The 25,133-nt window shown below is 40.5% G+C and overlaps 1 protein-coding gene across 8 annotated transcripts in view; it reads right to left on the bottom strand.

Moving 5' to 3' along the window:
• SEMA6A (semaphorin 6A) overlaps positions 1-25,133 on the bottom strand; it is a 121,570-nt gene that overhangs the window by 55,102 nt on the left and 41,335 nt on the right. For all 8 annotated transcript variants that reach the window (XM_074532820.1, XM_074532818.1, XM_074532822.1 and 5 more), the window contains exons 2-7: positions 14,464-14,601; positions 12,079-12,196; positions 6,771-6,831; positions 5,213-5,275; positions 4,269-4,370; positions 1,420-1,510 (exon numbers count right to left, since the gene is read on the bottom strand). In XM_074532820.1, the coding sequence (XP_074388921.1) occupies positions 1,420-1,510; positions 4,269-4,370; positions 5,213-5,275; positions 6,771-6,831; positions 12,079-12,196; positions 14,464-14,563 (535 nt within the window). In that variant the 5' untranslated portion in view covers positions 14,564-14,601. The remainder of the gene's footprint in view (positions 1-1,419; positions 1,511-4,268; positions 4,371-5,212; positions 5,276-6,770; positions 6,832-12,078; positions 12,197-14,463; positions 14,602-25,133) is intronic.

The raw sequence follows: 25,133 nt of genomic DNA, 5'->3' as shown, positions 1-25,133 counted from the left end.
GAACTGTATCAAATTTATTCTGAATCACCATGAATATTTCTATAAATATTCTCTTTATTTTCAAATAATTCAAGGATTTCTTCAGTGACGAATTTGGAGTAATCTTTCTGAACTTCAGCTGCATTCAAAGTGAATGTTTATAATTGGCTGGTCATAAACTCTTGGCCAATAAACTGAGACAGACCCTTCTGAAGGGTCATTCAGGCTGCACGAAGGATAGGGAGTCTGATATACATGGGAAAAATATTTCTTTGAAGGAGTTTCTCTATTTCCATGTTTTATTAATTACTTGCTACAGTTAGAGAATTTCTACTGTATATATTCCTGCCTGTGACTGTAATTAAGAAATCACATTCTACCACTATCATCATCACTATTATTGGAACAAAAGGACCATTTATTTGCATTATAAAAAATAAAAAAAAGTTGAAACAGGTTACAAAATCTCTCCTTTGTGAGGCAGATCATGATTCCTCAAACATGGTGTTGCTTAATAGAGTCCTTTGGCTATAGACTTGTTTGAGAATGGCTTAAATCTTAAATCTTCAGAGGAATATCTTAGTTATTTCTATGTGAGCACCCAGACTCTGTTTTATAGCATCACACCTGTTGAAGAAGGCTCACATTATCATGGAGGATGTTTTTATTATTTGCACCACTTATCTATCAGCCGGATCTAAGAAAAGATCAGCAGGGTTCACACTAGGAGAAGTTCAATAAAGAGATAATTTAATCAGAAATTTCTGACAACATATAAAAAAATACCGTACAATCAACAGCCAAAATTAACTGAATTTATAAGATTTCACTTTTTCTAACTATCGTAGTAGAAATCAGAATTAACACCGTTATGCTGCATGCAGCATAAATCACCACCAGCCAATACACTTCTCTCCTTTTGTCTGCGGCAGCTGATAAGATCATAGTAAGATGTTTTCAGCTTAAAAAAAAAAAATGACTTCCCCTTTCCTTCTAGATCTAGAAAAGGGCATGCCACAGCATTTTCCGTAACTTCCTTTTATTATGAATGTTAGCTTAGGCTTAGAGTTGTTAATGAGCATATCCTGCTTAATCCTAATTAAAGCTTACATAAGCTTTGACTTCCTTTGACGTTCACAGAAGCTGAATGCAGCCAAAAATGGTGCCACACACAGGCCATATTATCAAGAATACAGGAAATACTGAAATATTGATCCATGAAACTGAGGCTTTATGCAATGTTGATGACAGTGAAGTTAATTCCAAAGAGGGGAAGGCTGGTTTTGCTAGGAATTTCCTTATGTCCCCTCTTTTCAGTCAGTGTTTACTCTGCTTGACACCATCTAGATTTAGACATTCTGAGCTCAAGCAAGAGGCACAGTGTTACACCAAGCCTGGGCTGCAGGACAGAAAGCAAAAAGTTTATCGCAGTCATTTTACCTGCAAACAACGCAACGTTGGCATGCTTTGCATCATAGGGGCACCTGGCCATTCCACTGAATTCCTCTTCAAGATAGTCCAGGGTATCCATCTGAAAAATCAAAGGGAGCTCCTCAGATAAAGAAACAAAGAAACAAAATTTCTTACCCAGGATGATGCTTTATGACAGTGTTTCTTCTTTTCTGGGCGCAGGAGAAGGCCCTTACTCTAACTCTACTCCTGACTGTAAAGTAAAAACTTGACAAAAAAAATCATGGAATTAAATAAAAAAAGCCTGAAAAAAGTATGTCCAGTAAGTGAGGCATTCTTTTGGAGCTAATAATTCTCACCGTGACACATTTTACTGAAGTCTTCAGTCCAGATTTTATCTGCACACAAGTTTCGTTTTGAACTGTAGCAGGCCATGTGGTCTGTGGTTCTGGCAGGGATCCAAAATTTATCCTCACCAATGACCCAACAGAAGCACTCTTATACACAGAAAAGACTGCAAACCACAGCATTCAGAAGAAACAACACTAGGACAATTATCTCTGTGTGCATTTTTCTCCCCCAAGTCCAGAGGTCCTTCTGCTCTAGTCTCAGTAGTGGTGCTCTCTTCCTTGATTTGCATATTCAGAAAGATGCTCTTCACGTTTTTCTATACCAGTTGAGTCCATGTCACAGAGAATCCTCTTACCATCAAGCAAGAATTAATCTGTGCAGGAATTGTAAATTCTGAGGCTTATATGTAACCCCTGGGAAATAAATTCACCCTGGGCACTGATAACGACACAAATATACAGATTGACTTTACATGAAGTTCAAGAAGGTTTGGTGAGCTAAGGGAGAATTGTACACCTGTTATGCCTTTAAGATGCTTATACTACAGTGTTTTGAGAATAAGAACCTATGTAGCATATTCAGGCAACTTGTCTGTCTCATACTCTATAGATTACACACAGTAAAGATTCACAGAGCATGACAAATAACCCACACAGCACCATCCACTTAAATAAACTTTTAATTTGTGTGTTACAGCTTCCAAGTCCTTCAGTGGATGATTTGTGATCATTTGTTTTCTGTCATGTATCCTTTCTGTCAAAGTCCACTCTGAGGGCAGTCAGTTGTGTTTACTCAAAGGCTGAAAAGCATTTCACATGATAGTAAGAGGAAATGAGTTAGAGTCCTGAGTAACTCTTCCTGCACCAAGCTCCACAGGCTGGGCTCACCCTCACAACCACTGGCACACCTGAGGGACAGCCCTGCTTTCTGTTTGGCACACATTCAGTTCTCTCTCTGGATAATGAAGGAATACACGGAGGAAAAGCCAGGGCAGGTGTTGTTTCTGAAGACTGCCAGGGGGATCACTATCCAGCCCTGCATCACAGGGGACGAAAACTCTGGAGTAAGGGGGAAGAGGCCATTTATATGCCTCACACCAAGATGTCAATGAAATCTATAATTGTATCTGAAAGACAACTTCCACACAAGGAGACCGGCTGAGATTTGTTAGCCTCAATAATGGAATTCAGAGATTAAAAATTAAAAATTGCAAACCGTAGTAGAAGAATAAATACAGCCCAGTGATCAAGAAGCTTCATTGCATACTAGGAGCAGGCAAGGAAAGAAAGAATAAAAGAAACAGCTGTTAGAGTAGCTAACTGTACCTTAGAGTTACCACGACACAGGCTTGTATTCTTACTCAATTTGGTTAGTCCTCCACAGACTGGAAGAAAAAACTACCCTGCACTTCTCTCCCGTGTTTTCTAAACTGCAGCCATTATAGTGGCTAAATGTGGCAAAGCATCATTGCACAAAAATCAAGGAAGACCACCAGTCACAGTGAATACCATTAGGGAAGTAGTTTTCCTGGTTCTTAACATCTTTATTCTGCTTTTTTCCAATAACTCTGAACCCAAAACCTAAATGGCAGTTGTAATTTTGTCAGGAGCAGCATTACTAAAACTGAATTTTATTTTTCCAGAAAAAAAGATGAGAAATTACCTGTGGGACATAACAGCGCCTAGAAAAGCAGAGTCTGGATGTCAAATGCCTAAATAAATTTATTTCAAAGCTACTCTGGACCCATCCACTGTTGGGAGTTATATCAGAATATAATGGTAAAAACCTAAGAAAATGGGAAATATTTCAATAAGTGGGTCCTACTGGAATGAAGACTCCTGAGATACACTATGCCAAAGGAATAAATTGGCTTCAGGGCATTAATATCAAGTATGCAGGGACCAGCAGGGTTTCTACACTGCTCCAGATAATGTTTTGGCTTTGCAGATCCCCAGCAAGTGAGGAATACTTCTCTGTCCTGCTGTACTACTCCTTGCAGAGATTAGCTGTTCCATCACTCCCACAGCACACAATGCCATAGGATCTCCACAGCATCCCCATCTTGGGGGCTCAGAAACTCAGGTTTTGCTAGCTATGTCCCCAGGCTCCTTCAGAACTGGTTTTGCGATTGAGAACAGTAGAACAGAAATTTTAGAACATGCTACTCAGCAGTAACCCCCAATACTAGTCTATGACTTGATGTGAGTGTCAGTGACAAGCTGAGGAACTTTCTGAGGTGGGACTACAGCCCCCAGCAGGGATCTGAAGGACTCTGTACCTATGGGGGGCAGTGCAAAGTGGCAATTCTCTTGATGTGCAGGAGTTGCAAAGAGCTAGGTACTCAGTCTGGGTTTTTCTCGGAAATCCAATCAACATTGAACTCGGTAGTGCTGAAACAAGTCAGGACAAACGTTTCAGAATTGAATGGAGCATAGGTGAAGGACAATCTCACGCTGCTGCCAACATAGTCACAATAAATCCAACCAAATGACAAGGCATAAGTGAAATTCTGCAAACAGATTACATACCTTGTAGTTCCTGCAAGAAGGGTTGAATGCATTTGTTCCACAGATAAACAGTGTATCCTCGTTTCTTTTTAGGAGAACCTTAATAAAGTTATGACATTCATCCTGAAGAAAAATAATAAAAACTATTTCAACTCCTGCATTTTGAGTATCTGTTTTCATTTTTAAGCAGTGATATTTCACAGGTTTAAAATTAAATTGGCTGGTACCTACTGTGATACTCTGGCCTTATTTTGACTATGTTTAACTAACCATGAGCAATTTGTAATTAATTTATATTCTAGTGGCTTAAAAATTACAAAGAGCTGAAGATAAAGCATTCATATTGTAGCTCCCAGTTTGCTGTTGTTGACAAAGGTGAATTTTGTTTGAAAACTGTTGCTTTCCTGAAGAGTGAAAAATCTGATTTTGTCACCTGTGCCACTGTCAGACAGTGACATCACCACTACAATGTGCTGGCATAAAGCTTCTTTAACTAGAAGGGGAAGTAGATGTAAAGAATCAAAGAGTCTGCGTCTGATTATGATACTACTTATGCCAGTCATAGGTTCCAGGAGGGTGAAAGTGGTGTGAGAAACAGTCCTTCTACAGCCCCACACTCATCTTTTCTGATGCTTTACCTGAACTCCTCAGTAAATTCCCACAGGGGGATGGACAGCAGCACTTGGCTTTTGAAGCAATGGTAAGCAGAACTGCTACACTAAGCATTGTGACCTGCTCCATGCCTTAAATATTTTGGGATATTGCTGTGGCTTCTGTCCTAATATTTTATCACATTTGAAGTGAACTGTTTTTGCAAATTAAAGCCTTCAGTAAGTTGATGGGAAAAGCAATTACTGGTAAGAAGTGAATGGCAAGATCCATTCCACATCACAGACAGCAGCCTGAGATAATAGTGATGCAACTAAACTGAAGTGGCAGTTGCAGAAGAAATGAAAATTGCCTACCTTATGTTTTCCCTTCATTCTGCATGTGTCTACATCAGCTTGTCTAGATTTCCATGTCAATTTCTGCAAGAATAGAGAAAGAAATCAATTAGAACTCAGAGGTTTTTCACATTTGATTTCAGAAGTAGAAGTCCCATAGGGGAGACTAGCTTTTGAATATACATTTATTGAAAGTTTTCTACACTCTTTATCCATGATTAATCCACCACAATGAAACAATGGAGATTCAGTGATGTGGATCGTTCATTTAACTTTGTTTTGCCTCCAATTCATGATACTAGAAATCCATCCCTCTTACTTAAAAGCCTAAATGAACAGAATTCAACAATTGGTGAACTTTGAAAAATGTGCATTTTTCTTAAAAGTAGTAGATGTTCTCTTCTTTTAACTGATATTGCTCTAGAAATCAGAATTATAATTTATGGACTATGAACCTTCACTGACAAAGACAACATTTTAGATCTGGAAAGAAATAAAATTCAGGTACTTCTTACCACTTCAATTCAGCTAACAAGCTCCAAGAGTTTTTCACCTGCCAAGACACTGCTGACTTTATCTGCTAACACTGTTTCTCCAGAAGATTTACAGCTAAATCCCAGCCAGTTTTTTTGTTTTTTGAGATGAGTTTCAAAAACGGTCAAATGTGGAAGCCTTATTAATTATAACGAAGCTTTGTTTAAAACCACATGGCCTAAGATGGCATCACCTTAGACATTATTGCCTTGATAGTTCTGACAGTGTTCCTGATGAGTAAACTGAGACCCTGTGCATTCATGGAGGGGCCCAAGCTGAAAGAGTAGCCATGAATGTTCCTTTCCATTGTAAGTGTGTGCCCTGACTCTTTGATGAGTTAGAAAGCTCACTTTCACCATCATTCACAGTTATAATGAAGCGCTGTCCCCTCCTCCAGTGGAATTCATCCAGTGCCCAAATTTTTATGATCTTCTGTCAGACCAAGGCTGTGTTCAACATATGTTACACAACATGAATGAAATGCAAAGGAGCTGAAGAAAGATTATTTTCAGTATGTTTGTGTTAATATATGTTATATTTGTGTTAATATAATGCAGTAATGCAGACAAAACTTTTCTTTGTTTGAATGTAACTTCCCATAGAGACAATGTGAATATATCTACAAAGTGATGTTATAGTAAGATTTTATTTAGTCAGTTCTAGCACAAGTGAAAAAAATTTGTGCAAATGAAAATATGTAACTTGCTTCTTATGACAGAAGTTTCAGTAGACTTAATTGGGATAGTATGACTGTTACAGAAAACTGCTGCATATAAATGAATAGATGTTTGACAGATGTTCCATTGGGGACCTCACCATATTTCAGTAGATTGCTTATCAGCCCAGCTAAACCACTTATCAGAAATTCGCAGAGGACACGATTGCTATTCTAGCTCTCCACAAATATGATTAGCAATGCCATGTTACTTGCTTATTACAGTTTTACAGCAGTGCTGGCAAGTTCATGAAAACAATGTTATCATCCTATTTATTTGAAGCTTGTTCTAGTGTCCTTGGTTTCTGGGTAATGATAAAGGTTACTTACTTTGCTAAAATAAATTTCTTCTGTATGTGATGTGTCCATATCAACAGTATAAATATGGTCCCTGTAAGCAAAGCAAAGAATACAACATCAAATGGAATAGTCAGACAGTTAATTTTCTATCTATCACAAGATAATCCATAATCCATTTTTAAAAAATCTGAGATTTTACCAGAAGACATTACTGGCAGCATCCCCTGCTTCTCCCACAAAAGCATTTTCACATATAAACTATTTGTCTTCCCATTAAGAGGAAAAAAAGGAAAGTGCTACAAAACTTCAAAGTAAGATGCTTTCCCAAAAGCAATTATTTGAACAAATGAGATTTGGGAAAGTAGATAAGTCTCAGGAGATTTCTGCTCTTTCAATCCTACACCAGGATGCCACAATGTAGCATGCAGCTGTGTTTCTTATCCTGAAATAGCTTTTAGGCACCCTTTGCCAGATTCCTGGGCTAGATGTCACTGTGGCATGTAGAGCCATCTAAGGTTAAAAAGATATCTCCCTTCCCTTCCCTTCCCTTCCCTTCCCTTCCCTTCCCTTCCCTTCCCTTCCCTTCCCTTCCCTTCCCTTCCCTTCCCTTCCCTTCCCTTCCCTTCCCTTCCCTTCCCTTCCCTTCCCTTCCCTTCCCTTCCCTTCCCTTCCCTTCCCTTCCCTTCCCTTCCCTTCCCTTCCCTTCCCTTCCCTTCCCTTCCCTTCCCTTCCCTTCCCTTCCCTTCCCTTCCCTTCCCTGTTACAATCTGATTGACAATATGGCAGAAAAAAGGCACCAAACTATTCCCAGAAATTGTTCTTTTCTTCACAATCTGCGGGCCAAACTAAACTGTAAAATATTTCTCTGAAAAAAGTTCACACTTCTTTCCTTACAATTACTTTCCTATTTTCCCAAGAACCTGTCCCTCTCTACAATTAGCTGCCAATCTGTTCTTAGAAAGAGGAAACAGACACAGCTAATCAGGTACAGAGATGTTTTTAGACACTCTTTTCTGTGTAAACAGAGAAAAAGGACAGGTCTGTATGGAATCCAAATTTGAAAACAAACACCAATCCACAAAGTTGTAGTAACCAGCACATTGAATTGGGACTGAGATCTCATTTTTACTTGAAATAAAATTGAATATTTTCAAGATGCAGAAAGCTGCGCAGCTGAAGTTTGACCTGCAGCATTGGAGGGTCTGCTGAATGCAGAACACAGGCTCTTTCCATTTTAGAAATCGCTGTTCTCAAGGTTAGCTCCATATTTATTGGGTTTTGGGAAACAGTGCTAGTCTTGCCTTTAACAAAGGCAAACACGGAATACTGCTACATGAGAAATAAACACTTCTCTCAGGTGAAGGAAAGACGCAGTGTTGTGGTAGGGAACCAGCTTTGAAAATTTTTCTGCTATGGAGCTTGAGGCTGTTTTCTTTGTAAGATGCCAAATTGAGGAGCTGATGGGTTTTCTTCTCCAGACTCTAAAACCAGAGCTGTCATTTACTTACAAGATTGGTTTAATACTTCGATTTATTATTTGCCTGACTTCTGTGACAGAGCAGTGGTCAGGGTTGGTTCTGGAATAAAATTACCTATTAGCACAATATCAGCTTCATAGATTACGTCATGGTTCCCTTTATATGTGCATTACTCTTTATTGCTGTCACTCCTGCTATATAAAAGTGGGGGAAAAAATCTCTTGAATTGCAAATGAGGTGCGGGTGGACCTCTAAAACCCTTCTTCCAGCACAGCTCTTGATTTTATTCATTAGCCTTGCTTTCCAGAGGTTACAATTTTTTTTCATTTTGAGCAAGACAATTAGAAAATACAGCAGTGGTACTCAGAAAGAGCTGAGTTGTTTAGTTCCACCTCAATAAAACTGTCTTTAGAGGACTTACTATCTGATTCAAGGAACAGTTCAAACAAAACTCCGATGCTAAGTTATGAGATTGTTGGAAAGAAGGTTAGCATCAGGAAAATTACATATCATTTTCTCAAGCCACAAATGAAGCACAGTTGCTGACAGTGTCAGTAGACAGCAAAAGAGCTGTCAAATTTGGGGGAGGGCTCCCTAATCACAGAAAACGTGGGATTGTCCTCATTCTCCTTTTCCCACTGCTGCCCAACTCCTACTTTCTACTAGCTGTGGTATGTGTACAGTTTACTGCTAATTAAGTTATTCTAACACAAATTTACTTAATCCTAGAGCTTCCGTTTTTCCCACCTCCAGTCAGCAGAACTGAGTTCTGTTGCCATGGCATAATCTTGTTGAGGAAGGGAATTTAAATAATGCCACTGGCTGTGCATGACCCTTGGAACTCGGAGCATGGTTCGGAAACACGTAACTGCGAAGGAGGAGGGAGCCATCCCGTAGCCTGCTCCGTGCCTGCTTGGTTCACACACACACAGGAGGAGTGGCACATAATGCGAACAAAAGCTGCCACCGCACGAGACAATGGGAGGAGGAGACACAGCAAACTTAGAAAAGGATGTGTATGCCTGGGTGTGTGGGCCAGCGAGAGAGAGATGAGGAGCGAGTACCCTTCCCACGAGAAAAAAGATGACAGAGCCAGTCCTTAGCAAGCCTGTTCAGAGAGTAAAGCTTCATGGCCTTTGACTGAGTTATTCTAATTTACGTTGGCTGTGTATTTCTGTCTGATAACATGAAATAATGCCTTTGTGAAGTGACACAAAACTTTATTTGGTAATAGCTAATACAGGAGTTGGGTATCCCATATGACAAAATAAGCAGTGGGACTGACAGAAATTTTGCTCTATGCCAGTTGATCATTAATAAAATGTAAGCAGTTCTCAAATCTGAGTTAGCCTTTCTGGTGGGCTGAAACTGTCTGCAAAAGTCAACATGGATTTTTCCAAAACAAGCAAACAAAAAACCTCCCCAACCTAAACACAACAGCGCTAAAATAAAAATGCTCACTATTTAACCATTTGTTTTGATTGTTTTTCAGATAATTGGATAAAATATAAACTTGGGATTGCTGTATTTCAATGCATAAAAAAAGCATGAAAGCAATATCTCATATAATAGTCCAAAGATTTATTTAGCTACAGTTTTCAATGAATCTTGTTATAAAACTCTTTGGCAAACACATTTGCTTGTGTACAAATTTGCTTCCAATCTCTAGATTTACTACCGCCTTTGAAGGAAATGCAGTATTTGAATTACAAACTTTCATCCACACGAGATACTGAAGGATGACTCATTTTCTGAAGTTTGTTACTTAAAGATAAAAATTATCTCTGAATTTCAACTTGTATCACATAGTCTTGTCAGCCCAGGAAGGACTTCATTTGGTAACATGGAGGGGGAGAAGAATATGTCAAAGAGCTTTTGAGTTACCAAAGGAAAAACAGTGTAAGAAGATTTTTTTCATGCCCATGTAAGTACAAAACAGATCAGGTCTTTATTCTTTTTTGTAGGTCACAAGATCCTAGGACTATATAAGCACTCTCATTGTAGCAAGTTGTTTTATACAAATGAGGAAGAATGCCTATTCACATACTAGTACATGTTATCCCCCAAATATTAGCATTCTTCATATAATTTGTGCACACATCCCAAAACTGTTTTATATCCCAAAACTGTTCTCCGGGTTTTCCTGCTCTAAAGCCAGTTACTTGGGCACTGAGACAGTCTAACTGCGTCAATCTCAGTCTGGGAACAAACTATGAAAACAGCACAGCAAAATCTGCAAAGAGGATTTACCACCACCTCGCTGCAAATAATTTCCTAATTTAAAGGAAAACAAATGAGGAAAGCAAAGGGAGCTCAGTCATGAAAAGGAGGAAATCCTGCCACCACATTTCAAACCTATTCAACCCTCAGTCCTGCCCCACTCTTTATCCCATTAAAAACGGCAAAAATACCAATCTCAGAGCCCAGACAAAGCACGGGGCTGATGTCTCCCTGTGCCCTGTGACCACACCATGGCAGCTCCTGTGGAAGGATGCTTGCTCTCTGCCTGGACTCCATGCAAGGTCTTGCTGTGAGAGCCCTGAGCTCTGCCCCCCCATGCAGCAAGGGGCATGCAGGGAGCCTGGGAAGCTGCAATTAGCCAGAGCAGCTGCTATGGCTGGGTAATGGAACAGGTGTGTTCTTCCAGCAGCCAGGGACATGGCTCTGAAAAGTGTCACTCAGTGACCGTGCTGGTGTAATGCAATTACCAATTTTGTGGTGCTGCACAGAGATGGACAGGCAGCTTTCCCCACAGGACACATCCGACCACCCAGGAGATGGGGAGTGGCTGCCTGAGAAGAAAGGCAGGCAGCTCCCCAAGGCTGCCAAGGGCTTTGCAGACGGGGCTGGTGGTGACAGGCTGCCTGTTCAGCAGCTGTTCCCCTTCACTCTTGGCCATCCCACCCACTACTTCTCCCTTCTGCAGCAACAGCCTGGTTTTATGTGACACATGCAGAAAGGTGTGTGTTTTTCCAATGGAGAACCAGAAAACAGGCAGAAAACAAGCTACTACTTGAGAGGCAGCTTGCAGGGAGGTCCCAAACAGCATCTGGGTCCAAGAGCTCCTAAACTGGACTACCCACCCTTGCAAATCTGGACCACCCAGCCTTGCTAATCTGGAGCCATCTTGCCATCATTCTGCATCTCATGTAATTCCCACTCTAAGATCGTCAATCTTCTTTGCTAACAACAGGTATGGATGTGAAGTGTTAATATTGGATCTCTGCAAGTTTGGCAGCTGTCTAATGGGTGTAGGCCCACTGAGGTTGACAGTGCAAGCTGAGCTAGGTAAACTAAATGGGTGGCTCATGTGCAATTTTTATAAAAAGACATGCTCATGTCTGCACAGTATAGCTCTCCAAAAAAAGTCAAGACACTAAATTCAATTAACATTGAGGGAGCATGTTCAGTTCTTTTTCTTTGTCTTAAGATACCATAAAACATGCCAAGATCAGCAAAATTTCATTCTAATAACTCTTATCAAAAAACACATCTGTGCACAGAAGAAATATTCTCTAAAATTTGTCATTATTGGTGAGCACTAGTGGAATAAAATGATGAGGATGGCATTGCTTCTCCATGGAACTAAATTATATTTCTGGCAACTTCCCTCTTGCAGGTCTCAGAGGAAGGCAGAGGCATGTAGCCCTAAAACACAGGTGTAACACATTGCAAAACTTTAGTTGATCATCTAGCAATGTTTCTAATATGTCTTACTAACAGGCTGCAAAGCTCTCTGTGAGTGCAAGAGAAGCCTAAAAATAATGTGTCCGTCAGAGAAGAGCTCAGAATATTCCTTGTGTTCTCCTTGCTCCTCTGAAAGCAGTCAGAGAGGAGTGCTGAAGCAGGAGGCTACTGACCTAGCAGCAACGTAGAGGGTCCTGTTCATGACCATGACAAGCTGGATGTCCAGCCGGTGCCTCTGCGTGGTGTTCCGCCCTGGTTTGTGACCCACAAACACCGGATACTGTCTTGTGTCTGTGGAAAGGAAAAAGATCAACAGGGTCAGAAGAGAATAACAAACTGAAATGGTGCTAATGTGAATCACCATGGGGCCCAGCTCTAGCCAAAACCCGTGGTTTCTGTTCTGCCCTGGAAGCACAGACTGGGGCTGGAAGGCATGAGCACAGAGAGCTGGGGAGTTCTTCAAGGTTACAGTGTCTGCAACTGCAAAGGAGAAAGTCACCACCTTTATAGAAGACAAAAACTGTGAATTTTTTTAAGCATAAAGCTGTTCTGGAGCTCTTGGTGCACAGGTACATGGCACTTTCTTGCAGTTTTTCCTTCACTGTTTGCAGAGCTTAAATGCTTGCTCCTGGCTGCTAAAACATGTCTATCAGGATGAAGCTGTTCCACAGTGGCCAATCAATCAACACAATGACTGGACTGGTAGTGGCTAGAGCAAAAGGCTTGGCTCTTGTTGGCTCTAACTGCCAGTTCCCTGGGTTTTCTACAGGACTCAACTGCTGTCACAGAACGGCTGCAGGGTTTTCTGAGAAATGGTGGGAAATCACCACTTGAACTTTATGAAGTGAAAGTCACTGCACATTATTTTGGCAACCAGTTTGATATTCCAATCCTTCTGGCAACTGGGCAGCAATACTAATTGGAATCCCCATGCTGAGATTCTGCTATCAACAAGTCAGCTTCCCGCCCTCCAGTTCTACGAGTCAGCAAGAGTATTTATTGTCTATTCCCTTTTTTTTTTGGGGTGAGAGCTCAGCACTCACACAGGGTGTTCCACTGCTCCTCGGATGGGTGTACAACCTAACAACAGTGAACACTTCTGATCAAGGGCCACTTCACATTCAGTGATGAGCACTACCGTGGCAGACCTGCTGCAAGTGAATGTTATACTGAGCTGACTAGCATCTAGCTATGGGTTTTCTCCATTAATATGCCTTCCTGGAAGACTGCAGCTCCTTGGGGGAGTCTATTTCTGCAGAAACTCATCTGCTGCTTTAGTATTTTCAGCTATTGTCTTCTAAAAGCATTGTACCTATTAAGCTTGGTCAAAGTATTGGTTCACAGCACGGCCTCAGTGAAGGACCATATAGTGTCACGTGACACAAAGTCTGGCGATAAAACTGGATTAAAAAAAGGAACATCTCACCAAACCAGGTGCTGACTCTTTAAGAAATAAATTAAGACACCAGGCAGGATTTAATCCTTCTGGTCATGTCCTACATGCAAAATGCCCAGTTTTATCGTCAGGCTGTCTTCTACGCAGTAGTGTTTCCTCTGTAACTCATGGATCTAGAACAAACTAAGGACGTTCATGTCCACTTCAGCATGCCATGCTGCAGAGGAAAAATCCTCCCATGTTCTATTTCTCTAAAAACATCAAGTATGGCAAATTTTTCTAGGAATGATTAGCACTGCCTTTCTGGAGGGTGAAAATGTTGGTGGCTGAAGTGGCCACACTGCTATGTTTCACCTGTGGTTGCTTCAGAGCAGTTCTTCCCTGTTGTTGTACCCCAGAAATCTATTAGCATTTGCAGCACATCAGGTGTGCCCTGGAGTCTTGTCTTTCAGAATAATGTTACACAGGACAGACAAGTTTTTGGGTACCAGGACCTTGCAAAGCACAGTGAACATGGACCATTTAAAAACCAAATTCCTGAACAAAAAAAGAATTGAACACAAGCCTGCTCTTGGGTGACTTACTACTCCCTGGCATACTTTTAGGGGCCCAGATGCTAAAGACTTCCTTATAAACATCTGAAACTTTGGGACTTTGAAGAATTTTCATTGCCATTATCACAACTGAGATGAGGCGAATGTGAAAGAATCAGATAAGTCAAGCCTGATGTCCACTGTAAGATACACAGAAAGCTCTCCACCTGTTTAGCCAGCAGATCTCAGTATGCAGCTGCTGGTGTTACACTAGATTTTGGAGAGTTTGCCAATCTCTACTGGTAAGAAAGGAGAGACCTTCTGTCATACAAGATTCTTTGTCTTGATTTAGTTTTTAGCTTCTTCAATTCCGTCTTAGGAAAAAAATGCCTAATGCTCAAACAGAATCCATTTGAGCTTAAAGAAGACCAATTATTTGTATTAGATTACCAAATAATTGGACCATATGAAAAAGTCATGTTCCTATGTCAGTACCTGACAATGTACATTGACTGATATGAGAGAAATCAAGAAAAAACAACTTTATCCGCTGCAACTGTATTTAAGTAGTGTTGATTTGAAGTTCCCTGATCAGCACTGCATGTGCTCCTCTGGCCCCTCATACTTACAGTTGCCATGCGAAATACTGATAGGCTCAGAATCTTCCGGGAAACCAGCCCCAGCAAAGTGTAGCAGTGTGAAATATAGCAGCAAGGCTTCTGACCTCATAGTAGTTCAGCTGTGAGGCTTCACTTCTTCACTTCACCCTGTGGAAGACAAACAAGAGTTTCAGCACCTTCAGGTGGAACAGAGCTTTAAAGAGTGTGGGAAAGTGGAGGAACCTTTTCTCCTCAGCCCTCTCACTCCACCTGAGGAGGTATGCTGTGTTTCTAAGCAGAAACTGCCCTGCAAAGCCAGTTATTCTTCAGCTCATGCCCTAGCAGGGCCACATCTTGCTTGAGAATAGAATTATGGACCTGTGTGTTACAAAAATTTTTCTGCCTCTGATGCTTATATGTAATAAAGATGCTTCATCTCCTGCACTGATTGATGGCTGACAAGAGTTTTCCAAGAAATATTTTATTTTCCCTTTCTTTGGTTTACATAGTTAGATGTTGACATGATGACACACACCAAAAATAAAAAAAAACCCCTCACACTCCATTATTCTGGTTAAAAAGAGATTAAGAGTTATACTACAGGACTGATTCATACCCTGTAGAGTTGTGAATCAAGTGAAGAAACTGAGAGAGCTTGATGGAGCATTCAGAACATGTCATTCGGCTTTACCATAAAAATATGTACCCATAAATTCAGGCGTCGTAAAACCAATACTCCAACTTGTGATAAAATAGGGAAGAAAAGAACTGTCTAAATCCAGCAAATTTTTTCCCTGTGTTCCACTGATGCATTCATTCATTCATTCATTCAGATTTCATGTACAAAAATATCCCTAAATCTTTAAGATAAAAGGAACCACTGGGGCCTTTGGATACAGTGAAAAAAACCAGCACATAATACAGTAAATACTTCATAATTCCCAGGCAAATTTCACAGAGAAATTGATCTGTAGGGGAAATCAGTGCAAAAGTGGGGTTTTCTTTTCATCCCTTCCAGAGTTTCAAACCTTTGATGCTGCCTGCCAAAGATTCCTTTTGAACAAAGCTATTTTACAGTGGTCTGTCAGTCATTCAAGATCTATGGGCAGAAAGTCAAACTTCATAACCTACATAGTCTTTGAAACTTAATTTGGCAAACAAAGTGCTAACTTGCCCTTCTGCAGCACTATTTAATATTAGATACCTGTGTCTCCTTTCTTGATGCCAAAAAAAGCATTAGCAAGTGTTAAACGTTGGATTCCTCATTTTTTAACCAATAGAAAAGTGTCATAATAATTAATTTGCCTCATCAGATATTTGCTTTCAAATAAAATTTCAGTTGCTATAAATGGTTTGGAGTGGGGGATCTGTTGCAGGGTGATACAGTCCATAAGGACTGCTGATTTATTACACTCTCTGTGTTAGTCTATTTTTATTTCAACACAAAAATTGGAATTTTGGCTGATTCTCTATTTCTATTAACAAAACAACTGAGAGACCAAGTTAGAGACCAAGAATAGGAAAAAAATAATGTAAGGCTGTGACTGACAACTGAACAAAGTTTCAGATAGATGGTGAAGGATAAAAATAGCAAGAATAAAGGCAATACAATGCAGACACTGTAGGTCTATTATAACTTACAAGAGAACACATACTCAAAGATGGTACATACAAGCCCCAATAGAAGTATTTCCATCTAGCGCTGGTTAAGCCAATAGCTCTGTATGATTCCTGACACAGCTATATCTGCTTGCAGACACTTTCTTTATGCATTTCCTCCATTTGTCTTTCTAGTAACCTCTTGCATTTTCTCTTAAATGTTAGCTCTTTCGGGTAGAACCTGTTTCTTTCTATTTGTCATCATTTGGGGCCCTTTGGAATGCAGAAAGAGGAAAAAGCAGCAGAAGTAAATAGCAGGCTTGGAAAAACAGTTTCCCTCTAAAGGTTATAATTAAAAGCAATACATACACATTAAAGGGGCTAATTCCTTTATCTCTATGCAATTTTTCAACATGCCACTTTGCTGAGTTAAGAATTTTGCCCTTGTAAGTACACAGCAAAGTAGCAAAGTGAAATTCCTTACTGCACAAATTGAATGAAATTATTTTCTCTTTGAAATTGCTACAATCCAATGTACAAATCTTTTCTGAAATGTACATGGGGAAAAACAGTTTAATGGGAAGAACTTAGGAAGCAACCCAATTCTTCCACTTACACTGTATTAATCTACAGTATCAGTCTGCAGGCTAACAATCCAAACCACTTGGCTCACAGTGAGACTCTGGAGCATAAGAATAGCTGCATTCTGTTACTCCCTATCATCACAAAATCCTCTATCCAACAACGTGTGTGCTGGGAGGAAAGCACCACAGTACTGCAGACACAGCTCTGCCACTCCCCTTTAGAGCCTGGAAAACTTGTCCCATGGGAGATCCTGCACCATCAGCCCCTAATTCTCATTCAGACTTGTGTACTGCTCCATGTACATCTGTGTGGGAGACAGCTTCCAGGAAATGAACAAGGCCCAGCATGCATACTTTGTGATTTCATGCACATGCTATTGGGCCAGATCTGCTTTCTTTTACCTGGGAAAAAAACCAAACTGACAAATCAACTGACATAGATTGGTAGGTTTATATGAAATTCTCCCTCCTTCTTAAGAGGATTTTCTGGAGAAGAAAAGAGGGAGGAAGAGAGGAAAAAAGCTTAATTCTCTCTATGTTGCTCTGATGCCAACACAGTCGTTCAAATTCACAAAATGTGCATGCAAAATATCTCCTTTGACATGTCAATAATTCAAGTGTACTACACATGTATCGGTGTCTGTGCCAATAAATTAGCACTGAGGAGGACTAAATTGCATCCAAAGGCAGCTTTTTTCCAGAGGTAATTATTCAAACATATTGTCACTTTAGCAGTTCTTACAATGGCAGAAAAGCCATAGTGTTTCAGTGGAATTTCAGAAAAGTGCTGATTCAAGAAGGTCACACTTATTTTTAGGACAATTTTCACTGTAGTTGGGCCCCTGGGATTGATGCAAATGTTCTCACTTGCAACTGTGCTGAAACTACTTTTGTTCAAAAGTGCTTGTGAACACAGTCTCTGATGAAGATGAGTAGCTAGACAGTGATGCCAAGTGAGTCCACCACTGTTTCAAAATAAAAGTTTTGCAAACATCAATGAAGAGCTCTCCACCTTTCATGCAGAGATCTAAACTGCAATTCAATCTGGCCTGCATTAAGCTATAGTGGTTGAGAGAGAACTGGGTCTGAGAACTCCACTTCTCCTAGTTAAAAACACTGTAACTCTTGTTGAAGGGAGCTACTGGTGACAAGAGTGAACCTTGGAGTCCTTTTCTTATCAAGCAAGCTATTAAAATACAGCCCTACAAATATTTAAGGGAATGTTTTATAGCCTATGTCTAATCCAGTGACTTGCAGCCATTGAATTGGTGAGTAGATTAGATTTCTTCCAAGCTTCTAAAAAACCCACAAATAATTTGCTTTGTGCTTTCCTAAACCAAAGAATATATGAATGTTTTGGAAGATACATTGGTGCTCTGATTATTCTTTCTGAAGCTGATGTCTCAAATACCTATGTAAGAAATCTTGCTGTGGCCACTTACGTGTTCCCTCCTTTTTATTGTAGTATAATTACGTACAAACAAACCACATGATCTTTTAATAGATATAGAAATCAAAGTTTTGCCTTCTGAAGTGGAATAAGTTTTTCTGTTTGTACATTTCAGCCCAGAGATGAATCACTTCTAAGTAGGATGTTTGAATACTAGTAAAAGATAGTTGCTATTGCTATTATGCTTACTTAGTCAAAGCCTATGCATCCACATACATGTGCATACACACATATATACATATAAGTGTATATGTACATGTACATATACAAAATCACCCACATATACAAGCTTGACAGACAATCATTTACTTTTGTAAAATTCATGCTGTTGGCATGAAGGATTTTCTGAAGCCAAGAAACTTTTTGCTGTCTGGTATTTTTAGCATTTACAACAGTTTGCGTGGAAATGCACACAGAATATCTGCTTGGCTAAGGAAAGAATTACGTGGCTCCTGCCACAATATCCTAGTAGGCAGGTTATTTTATCTACAGCTTGTTTGTTCCAGAAGGGTTACACAATCCAATGAAAAATGTGAACGGAAAAGAGAACTTCCTGGTAAGCTCCATAAAAGTGCGAGAGCAGATTTGACCCTGAGAACATATTCAACAACACTGACTGCAAAGGCACATCTCTAATGAAAGGGGTGCTCCTCCATGTTAGAAAACCTCCCATCTTGTTGCTTCAACCTCACTATTCATTCAGCTAATCCCGGCGTAACTTCAAGAAAAATCAAAGTATGCAACCATGTCAGAATTTTCCCATGGCACAGTAAGACTGCTCTATAATGAATAGACCTTGTTATATTCATTTATTACAAAACTTCTTTCTACCATGATGGGTTGTGTTCATACACAACAGCTGCACTTCGATCCACAAATTATTAAGGTTAATGTGAGAATCACCAGACAAAATTCAAGGTCTGTGTCATGCATGAAGCAAGGCCAGAAAACCTACTGGTCCTAAAAACCTGTGACTGTCTTCAACAAACTCTTTCATTTCTACAAATATGTAGAAATAATTTATTATTCAAAAAGATAGCAAGAAGAAACAGCATTTAACCAAACACTGAGGAAATTAAAAAGTAAAGCCAGATGAATTTGAATTACTGCATAAGGAAAAATGCACAACAGGGAAAGCAGCAGCCTACATGAAATGGTCCTGGAAGTACTCAGCAAATAGCCCTTAGAATCATAACCAGCAAAAGCAAAAGTACCGTTAAAAAGCAGGGAAGAAACTGATTTGAGTTTCATAACAGAGGTTAAAAGATTGGAGATTCTGCTGTGGTAAGAGCTTTAGAGGCACACAGGTGATTTAGGAGCTCTACTCCCGTGTCTCATCAAGAGAGACTCACAGAGTCTCTGCCCTTACATGTATGTATCAATCCACACAGCCATGCCTTGCCATGCTGGAGGCAGAGCAAGAAACCAGCTAGCCAACCTGCCTGCTGTTCTCTGCTATGGCACAGATTTGCCATGAGATATTGGCAAACATCCTTCAAGACCCATGGCTAAATTTAAATTCGGCTAATTTTCCTTTGGAAATCTCTGAGTAGAAAACACTGTCACTGCTATTTACCCTTTTAAATTCACAGTTTCTAGAAAGTGAGAGACAAGAGTTCCATGCAAGTCAGAGGAAGGAATTAGAAATAATGCAACAATAAAAACAAAAGAGAGGAATACAACCTGAAGGCTGCAGCTCCCAGAGAATGAGGAAAGTTAGACTGGCACCAGCAGAGCTGTTCAGGAGAGCATCTTTTGTCTATGCCTGCCTGTGTGGTGTGTGAGCTGCTGCCCAGGCACCTCGCATGGCTGCACCAGGCAGCAGAAGGGCTCATGCAAAATGCCTGGTCTGAGTGGTGCCAAGGGGATCAGACAGATGTGAGCGAACAGAAGCTCAGCAGGTGCTTGGGAAGCCCAGGAGAGATGAGACACAAGTGGCTATCAGCAAGACACAGCATGGAGTCCCAGACACTGCAACTGACTTGGCAATGGCAGGGCAGTGCCTGGGATGGAGAGCCTTTGCAGCATGCTGTCCCTTCTCTACCAATTGCTGCTCAGTCACCTGAATGTGGTGCAGGTGGCTAGAGAGACTCAATGCCAGCTCCATGCCCATCATCACTACCAACTTCCAACATCTTTTTGTGACTGATGGTGCAGCCACCATTCATCTTTCCTCTCCTGTTCTGCTCCTGTTGTCTCTACAGCTGGCCACACATTTCACGTAGCCAAAAAAGCACTCTTGCACTCCAGGTAGCTGGCACTTATGCCAGAGAGACTGGAGCATGAAGGTATTGGGGTAATCACCTGTACTCCTTCAGACCTCATGGTAACAAGGGGTTGCTCCTGAACACTGGTGAGGGGAGAGAGGCAGTGCCCAAGGGATGCCCACACCTGTCTGGTAACACTGTGGAACAACCCTAAATTACGTGTATGAAGCACCACCCTCTCTCATTTGTGTGTATCAAAAAGTTCTCCCTGCCTTTAAGAGGACTGCATGGGTGCCCTCTGTTATACACGCTTTACTAGCATTTTAATTGCATTCAGTACTGCTTACTCACTGCCCAGCTGCTGTGGGCTGCGTGCCAGGCATGACGATCAGGCCCAAGGGAAAGACACCAATAAGAGCAATTTTGCCTCATATAGTAAGCAACAGTACCTACCTTCATTAAAAAGAATAATATGAACTTCATTACTAGTTTAATGAAACACAGATACACGAGCCATGCAGATTTTCTCACAAAGACTTGCAAAAATGCATCTAAAACAAAATTTCTGCCCAAATACTATGTATTTTCATGCAAGTTTCAGTGGTAATTGCTTTTTTTTTGTTCAGGTTTATGCAAACCTGAGTCTATACCAACTTTTCTCTCCCCTCATATGCACCTTTAAAAGGCCATACCTCACACAATAATGCCACCAATGTGACGTGGATCACTACCTCCTGCCTCAGTAAGCGATCAACTGAAAAGATCTGGACAACCCCCGGGCAGCAATGATGAGCCTCAGCCTGTCAAATGGGAGTAGCAGGTGTCAAGTCAGTAGGCAAAACTCAGCACGCTTAATGCTGGCAACCTGTCCTGTCCAGATCCACATTGCTGCTCGCCCCAGTGCAGCCCAAAGAGAAAACACAAAGAACAAATGGAGGCCTCAGCAGAAGAAATCCTCCTCTGACCTGAGTGAGACATCTCTGATGACTGCAGTGTTAATAGGATGCTGCTGTTCAGAGGGGAAACAGTCAGAAGGAAGATGAACTTCTCCCAGATGGAATTAGAAGCGTCTCAGGCCTATCGATTTTGGTTGTAACCTTTACTGTAAACAGTCCACAGGGGCCTCATCAGCCACCTGTTCAGTGATATTTGCACTGAAACATAGAGCCAACGCAAATGGGAAAATGGCCACAGCTCCTTGCTAAAGCATCTGCTCTAGCAAGATGCATCTATCTGTGCATCACAGGTACAGGTTTTAGAGGAAGGGGCAATGCAGTGACATTAGCTCTCTCACACGGCTCTGAAATAACCAATGCTCCATTTGTCATGATGCTGATGTTGGTGGTAGTGATATTATATCATGCAATATTTCACTTTCTAATAATTGCTCAGTTTTATACTGAAATCAGGCTTGCCAAAACTGGGAGGAAAGCCATCTGTGCCTGGAGGATGACTGCCAGAAACATTTGCAATTTTATTTTGGGGTTATAAACCTGCAGAATGGAACAAAGGCAATGCCTAAATAACTTCTTTCACTCAACACCCCCAATCATATAGAGAGCAATAGACCTAACTCTGGAACAGCTTGGTCAGTCATTACAAAGATGTCTTTCTTATTTTTAAAAGTCTCACCCATTTAAGAGATAAAAATAGTTCTATTGATTATTTGCGGGACTTCAGCAAAACTCTGTCAAGATTCTGAATTGATTTGAGAGCTAAATGTAGCAATCACTGCCTTTTGAAAGGAGAGAACACCCTCTCTCTAATATATACTTTGCTGTTTCATCTAGGCATGCTTAATAGAAAACAGCTACACTACCAGCAACACCATTACTCTCTCCAACACTCATTTTGCCTGGGAAATATCAGTGCCAGTCAACTGACCTTCTATTCCCTCATCTGATAAATGGAATAAAAATTTTCTAGCTGCAGGTGACCCGAAGACGTAATGGGAGAAAAATGTGTCCTTCCTTTGTTTTCTTCTCCTTTTGGACAGCAAAGGTAAAACACCAAGTTTGGTATGTTTTCACAACAACATTTGCAAATGTCACTGATCAGAAGTTAGACATGGCCCAGCAGGCATTGTCTCAGCTGCCACATGAACATTGCAAGGGCATGCAGAAATAGAACAAGGGGAAATAGCTTCAGACTGGGAGGGTGCTGAGGCACTGGAATAAGTTACCCAAAGAAATTGTGGAGGCTTCATTGCTGGAACTGCTCAGTGTCCGGCTGGAGAGTCCTTTGAGCAGCCCAGTGTAGCAGAAGGTGTCCTTGCAAGGGTGTTGAAAGTAGACAATCTTTAAGGCTCCTTCCAACTTAAACTTTCATGATATCCCCATGTTTAAAGCTTGGTGTAATCACAAATACTCTCCTTTGTTTTTTGTTAATGCAAGAAGCATCAAGCACTTAAATATGAGCCCCAGCCGTATTCTTCAGGACATTTGTCCAATTCACTTGAAATTGAAGTGTCCATGTTTTAATGTGATGAAACAGTAGAAAATGCAAATCATCGCATTTAAGTCAGCTGTTAACCAGAGCACATTGCTTAGGTGTTGTGCAATTTGGCCAGTTCTGCCCCTAAATCCATTTACACAAAAATCAACTCATTAACCTGCCTTGGAGAGAAACAGCAAGTCTTGTCAGCTTGTTTTTTTCAAATGGCAACCAATCAGCTTTGTCATGAAATGGTTTGACACCACATTAAACTACATACCTACCCTAAAGCGTGAATGAAATCTATTGTAGCACTTCAAACACTTCAAAAACATTACCATTTATAATAACTCCAGCAGTGGACAACACACTGCCTGAAAGTGACAGCCACCACTGCAGGGTGCACCAACTGCTCCACATGCAACAGTTCAGCCATGGCAGGAGAACCCAGGCCAAACCTCAGCATCACATTCTGGGAAGGGATGTTCAGCACAAGGGCACAGTGTGGACAAGGATTTTGAGTTATGACAGGCAGAAAAAAGGGAAGGGTTTTTGCTCTGGAAACATGGTAAAGTCTTCAACAGAAATTATTTTTGAGCCTCGTAGATTAAAAAAAAAAATTCAGATAAGAAAAGGATTTTCTATATGTATTTATAATTTTAGCCCCTAATTTGTTTATGAATTAGTTATGTCAAGTTTCTCTATACCTTACAGAAAAGTATGAGAGAAAAGCATGAAATAGACTAGTACAAAAATGCAAAATGTCCAAAAATTAAGGATGTCCAAAAAACAAATGTAGTCCCTAAGGGAAAATATTAAAAGAGCTATGGATAGACACAGGTAGAAGAAAAAAACAGAAGACTCTGAGTACTAAGAAAACAAAAAAAATAACTGAGAACATTGCCTCAGCACCACCTCTGAAATGTCTCTCCTTCAGACAACCATCCACTTCTGTGTGTCCATACAGTGACAGATATTCACCCAAAGTTCAAAAGTTCACATCACAGAAAAGGTTTTCCTGTTAAAACTTTAGACCTATTTCATAGATCTCTATCTTTCATGATTACTTTTCATTGCCAATGTTTTTTCGCTGGTATTTTCAGAAGCTTTAAAAGAATAAAATAAATCTGAGACAGAAAATATGTGTAGTTTGCTTTTCCTCTGAGATGAGCACAATGTTTACAACAATTGTACACTGTAGCACCTGCAGCTTGCTAATAATTGCTAGTTGCAAGTGGAGGACTCTGAGCTTTGTTCTGTCTAGATTCATGCCCAGTAAATTCCCAAATTTTAAATCACATAAAATCCAAGCATCTTTATGGAAAAGTTAATACTATAAAGTACCCTATCCTCAAAAATGCCCTTTGAGTAAAGAGATCACCTCAATATGCCAACATGATATGTTTTCCACTTTCCTCTTCATTCTATCACTTCACTGTTAAGATAGAAGGCATAGCAAGAAGTCAACAGATCCTAAGAAATATACTATTTCTAGGATAGTGCTGAGACAAATAGTACTGTATGTTAACCTGGGCATAAGGTTAATTACCGTAATTCAGTGTAATTTAAGGGAGAATTCTAAATGCAGATATAATCAATAAACCTCTGAATATAAAAATCACAATTCCTGTAGCTAATAGAATAGTTCAAGATAATTTTAATTACTGAGGGTCTATTATTCAGAGGAAACATCAAATATCTGATGTGATTGCATGGGCAAACTTGAAATTGAGGTGGCATGTGTCAGGAAAAGCAAGAAAACAGATTATAGTTAGAGTAAGCTGAGTGCCTGCACCACAGAAATACACTACTGACACACATTCACCCACATACTGAAGAATACAAGCATACTTACACATTTGTTCACACCTGCTTCTTAGCGCAGTGTGAGGGAATTAGAGCAGCATAGAAAAGGAAGTCAAAGCAGCATTGACAAATGCCTGTAGTACAAGTCACAAAAGCAGTAGCTCTGTTATTATTTGCTTTGCTTCTTTGGACAAGCCATGGAGAAAAAGGTTCAGTGTAGCAAGAGAGAACAAGCCCACTGAGTATGACTGCCTGAATGGGGCATGATGGATGAGCTTCCTTGCAGATAGGAAAAGCCTCTAATCCATTCTTCGGCTCACTGCTAGAGCGAGGCAAAGTCATTCTCTTCTTCTGCGGGAAATAACCTCTGCCTTTTGGGTACCACGTGCAGGGTTTGCAAAGGACAATCCAGACTGTCACACAGATGAGACTGCAGGCTGTTTCCAGGTCCCACACTAGGGCAGGCTCAGCTATGCAGCCCACAGCCCTGAAGCAAGACAAAGATGTTTCTATATTGCATGTGCTTCCTATGGCTATTTTGGGAATGATTGCAAGCATTCAGGTTCCAACAACGAATAGTGAGAGACACAGGAAGAGAAGTCATTTTCACTGCACCAGCGC

The sequence above is a fragment of the Zonotrichia albicollis genome, chromosome Z (genome assembly GCF_047830755.1).
Source record: "Zonotrichia albicollis isolate bZonAlb1 chromosome Z, bZonAlb1.hap1, whole genome shotgun sequence".
Lineage (NCBI taxonomy): Eukaryota > Metazoa > Chordata > Aves > Passeriformes > Passerellidae > Zonotrichia > Zonotrichia albicollis.
Note: the sequence above shows the minus strand (reverse complement) of the source record. Positions and strands in the feature narration are given on the sequence as shown.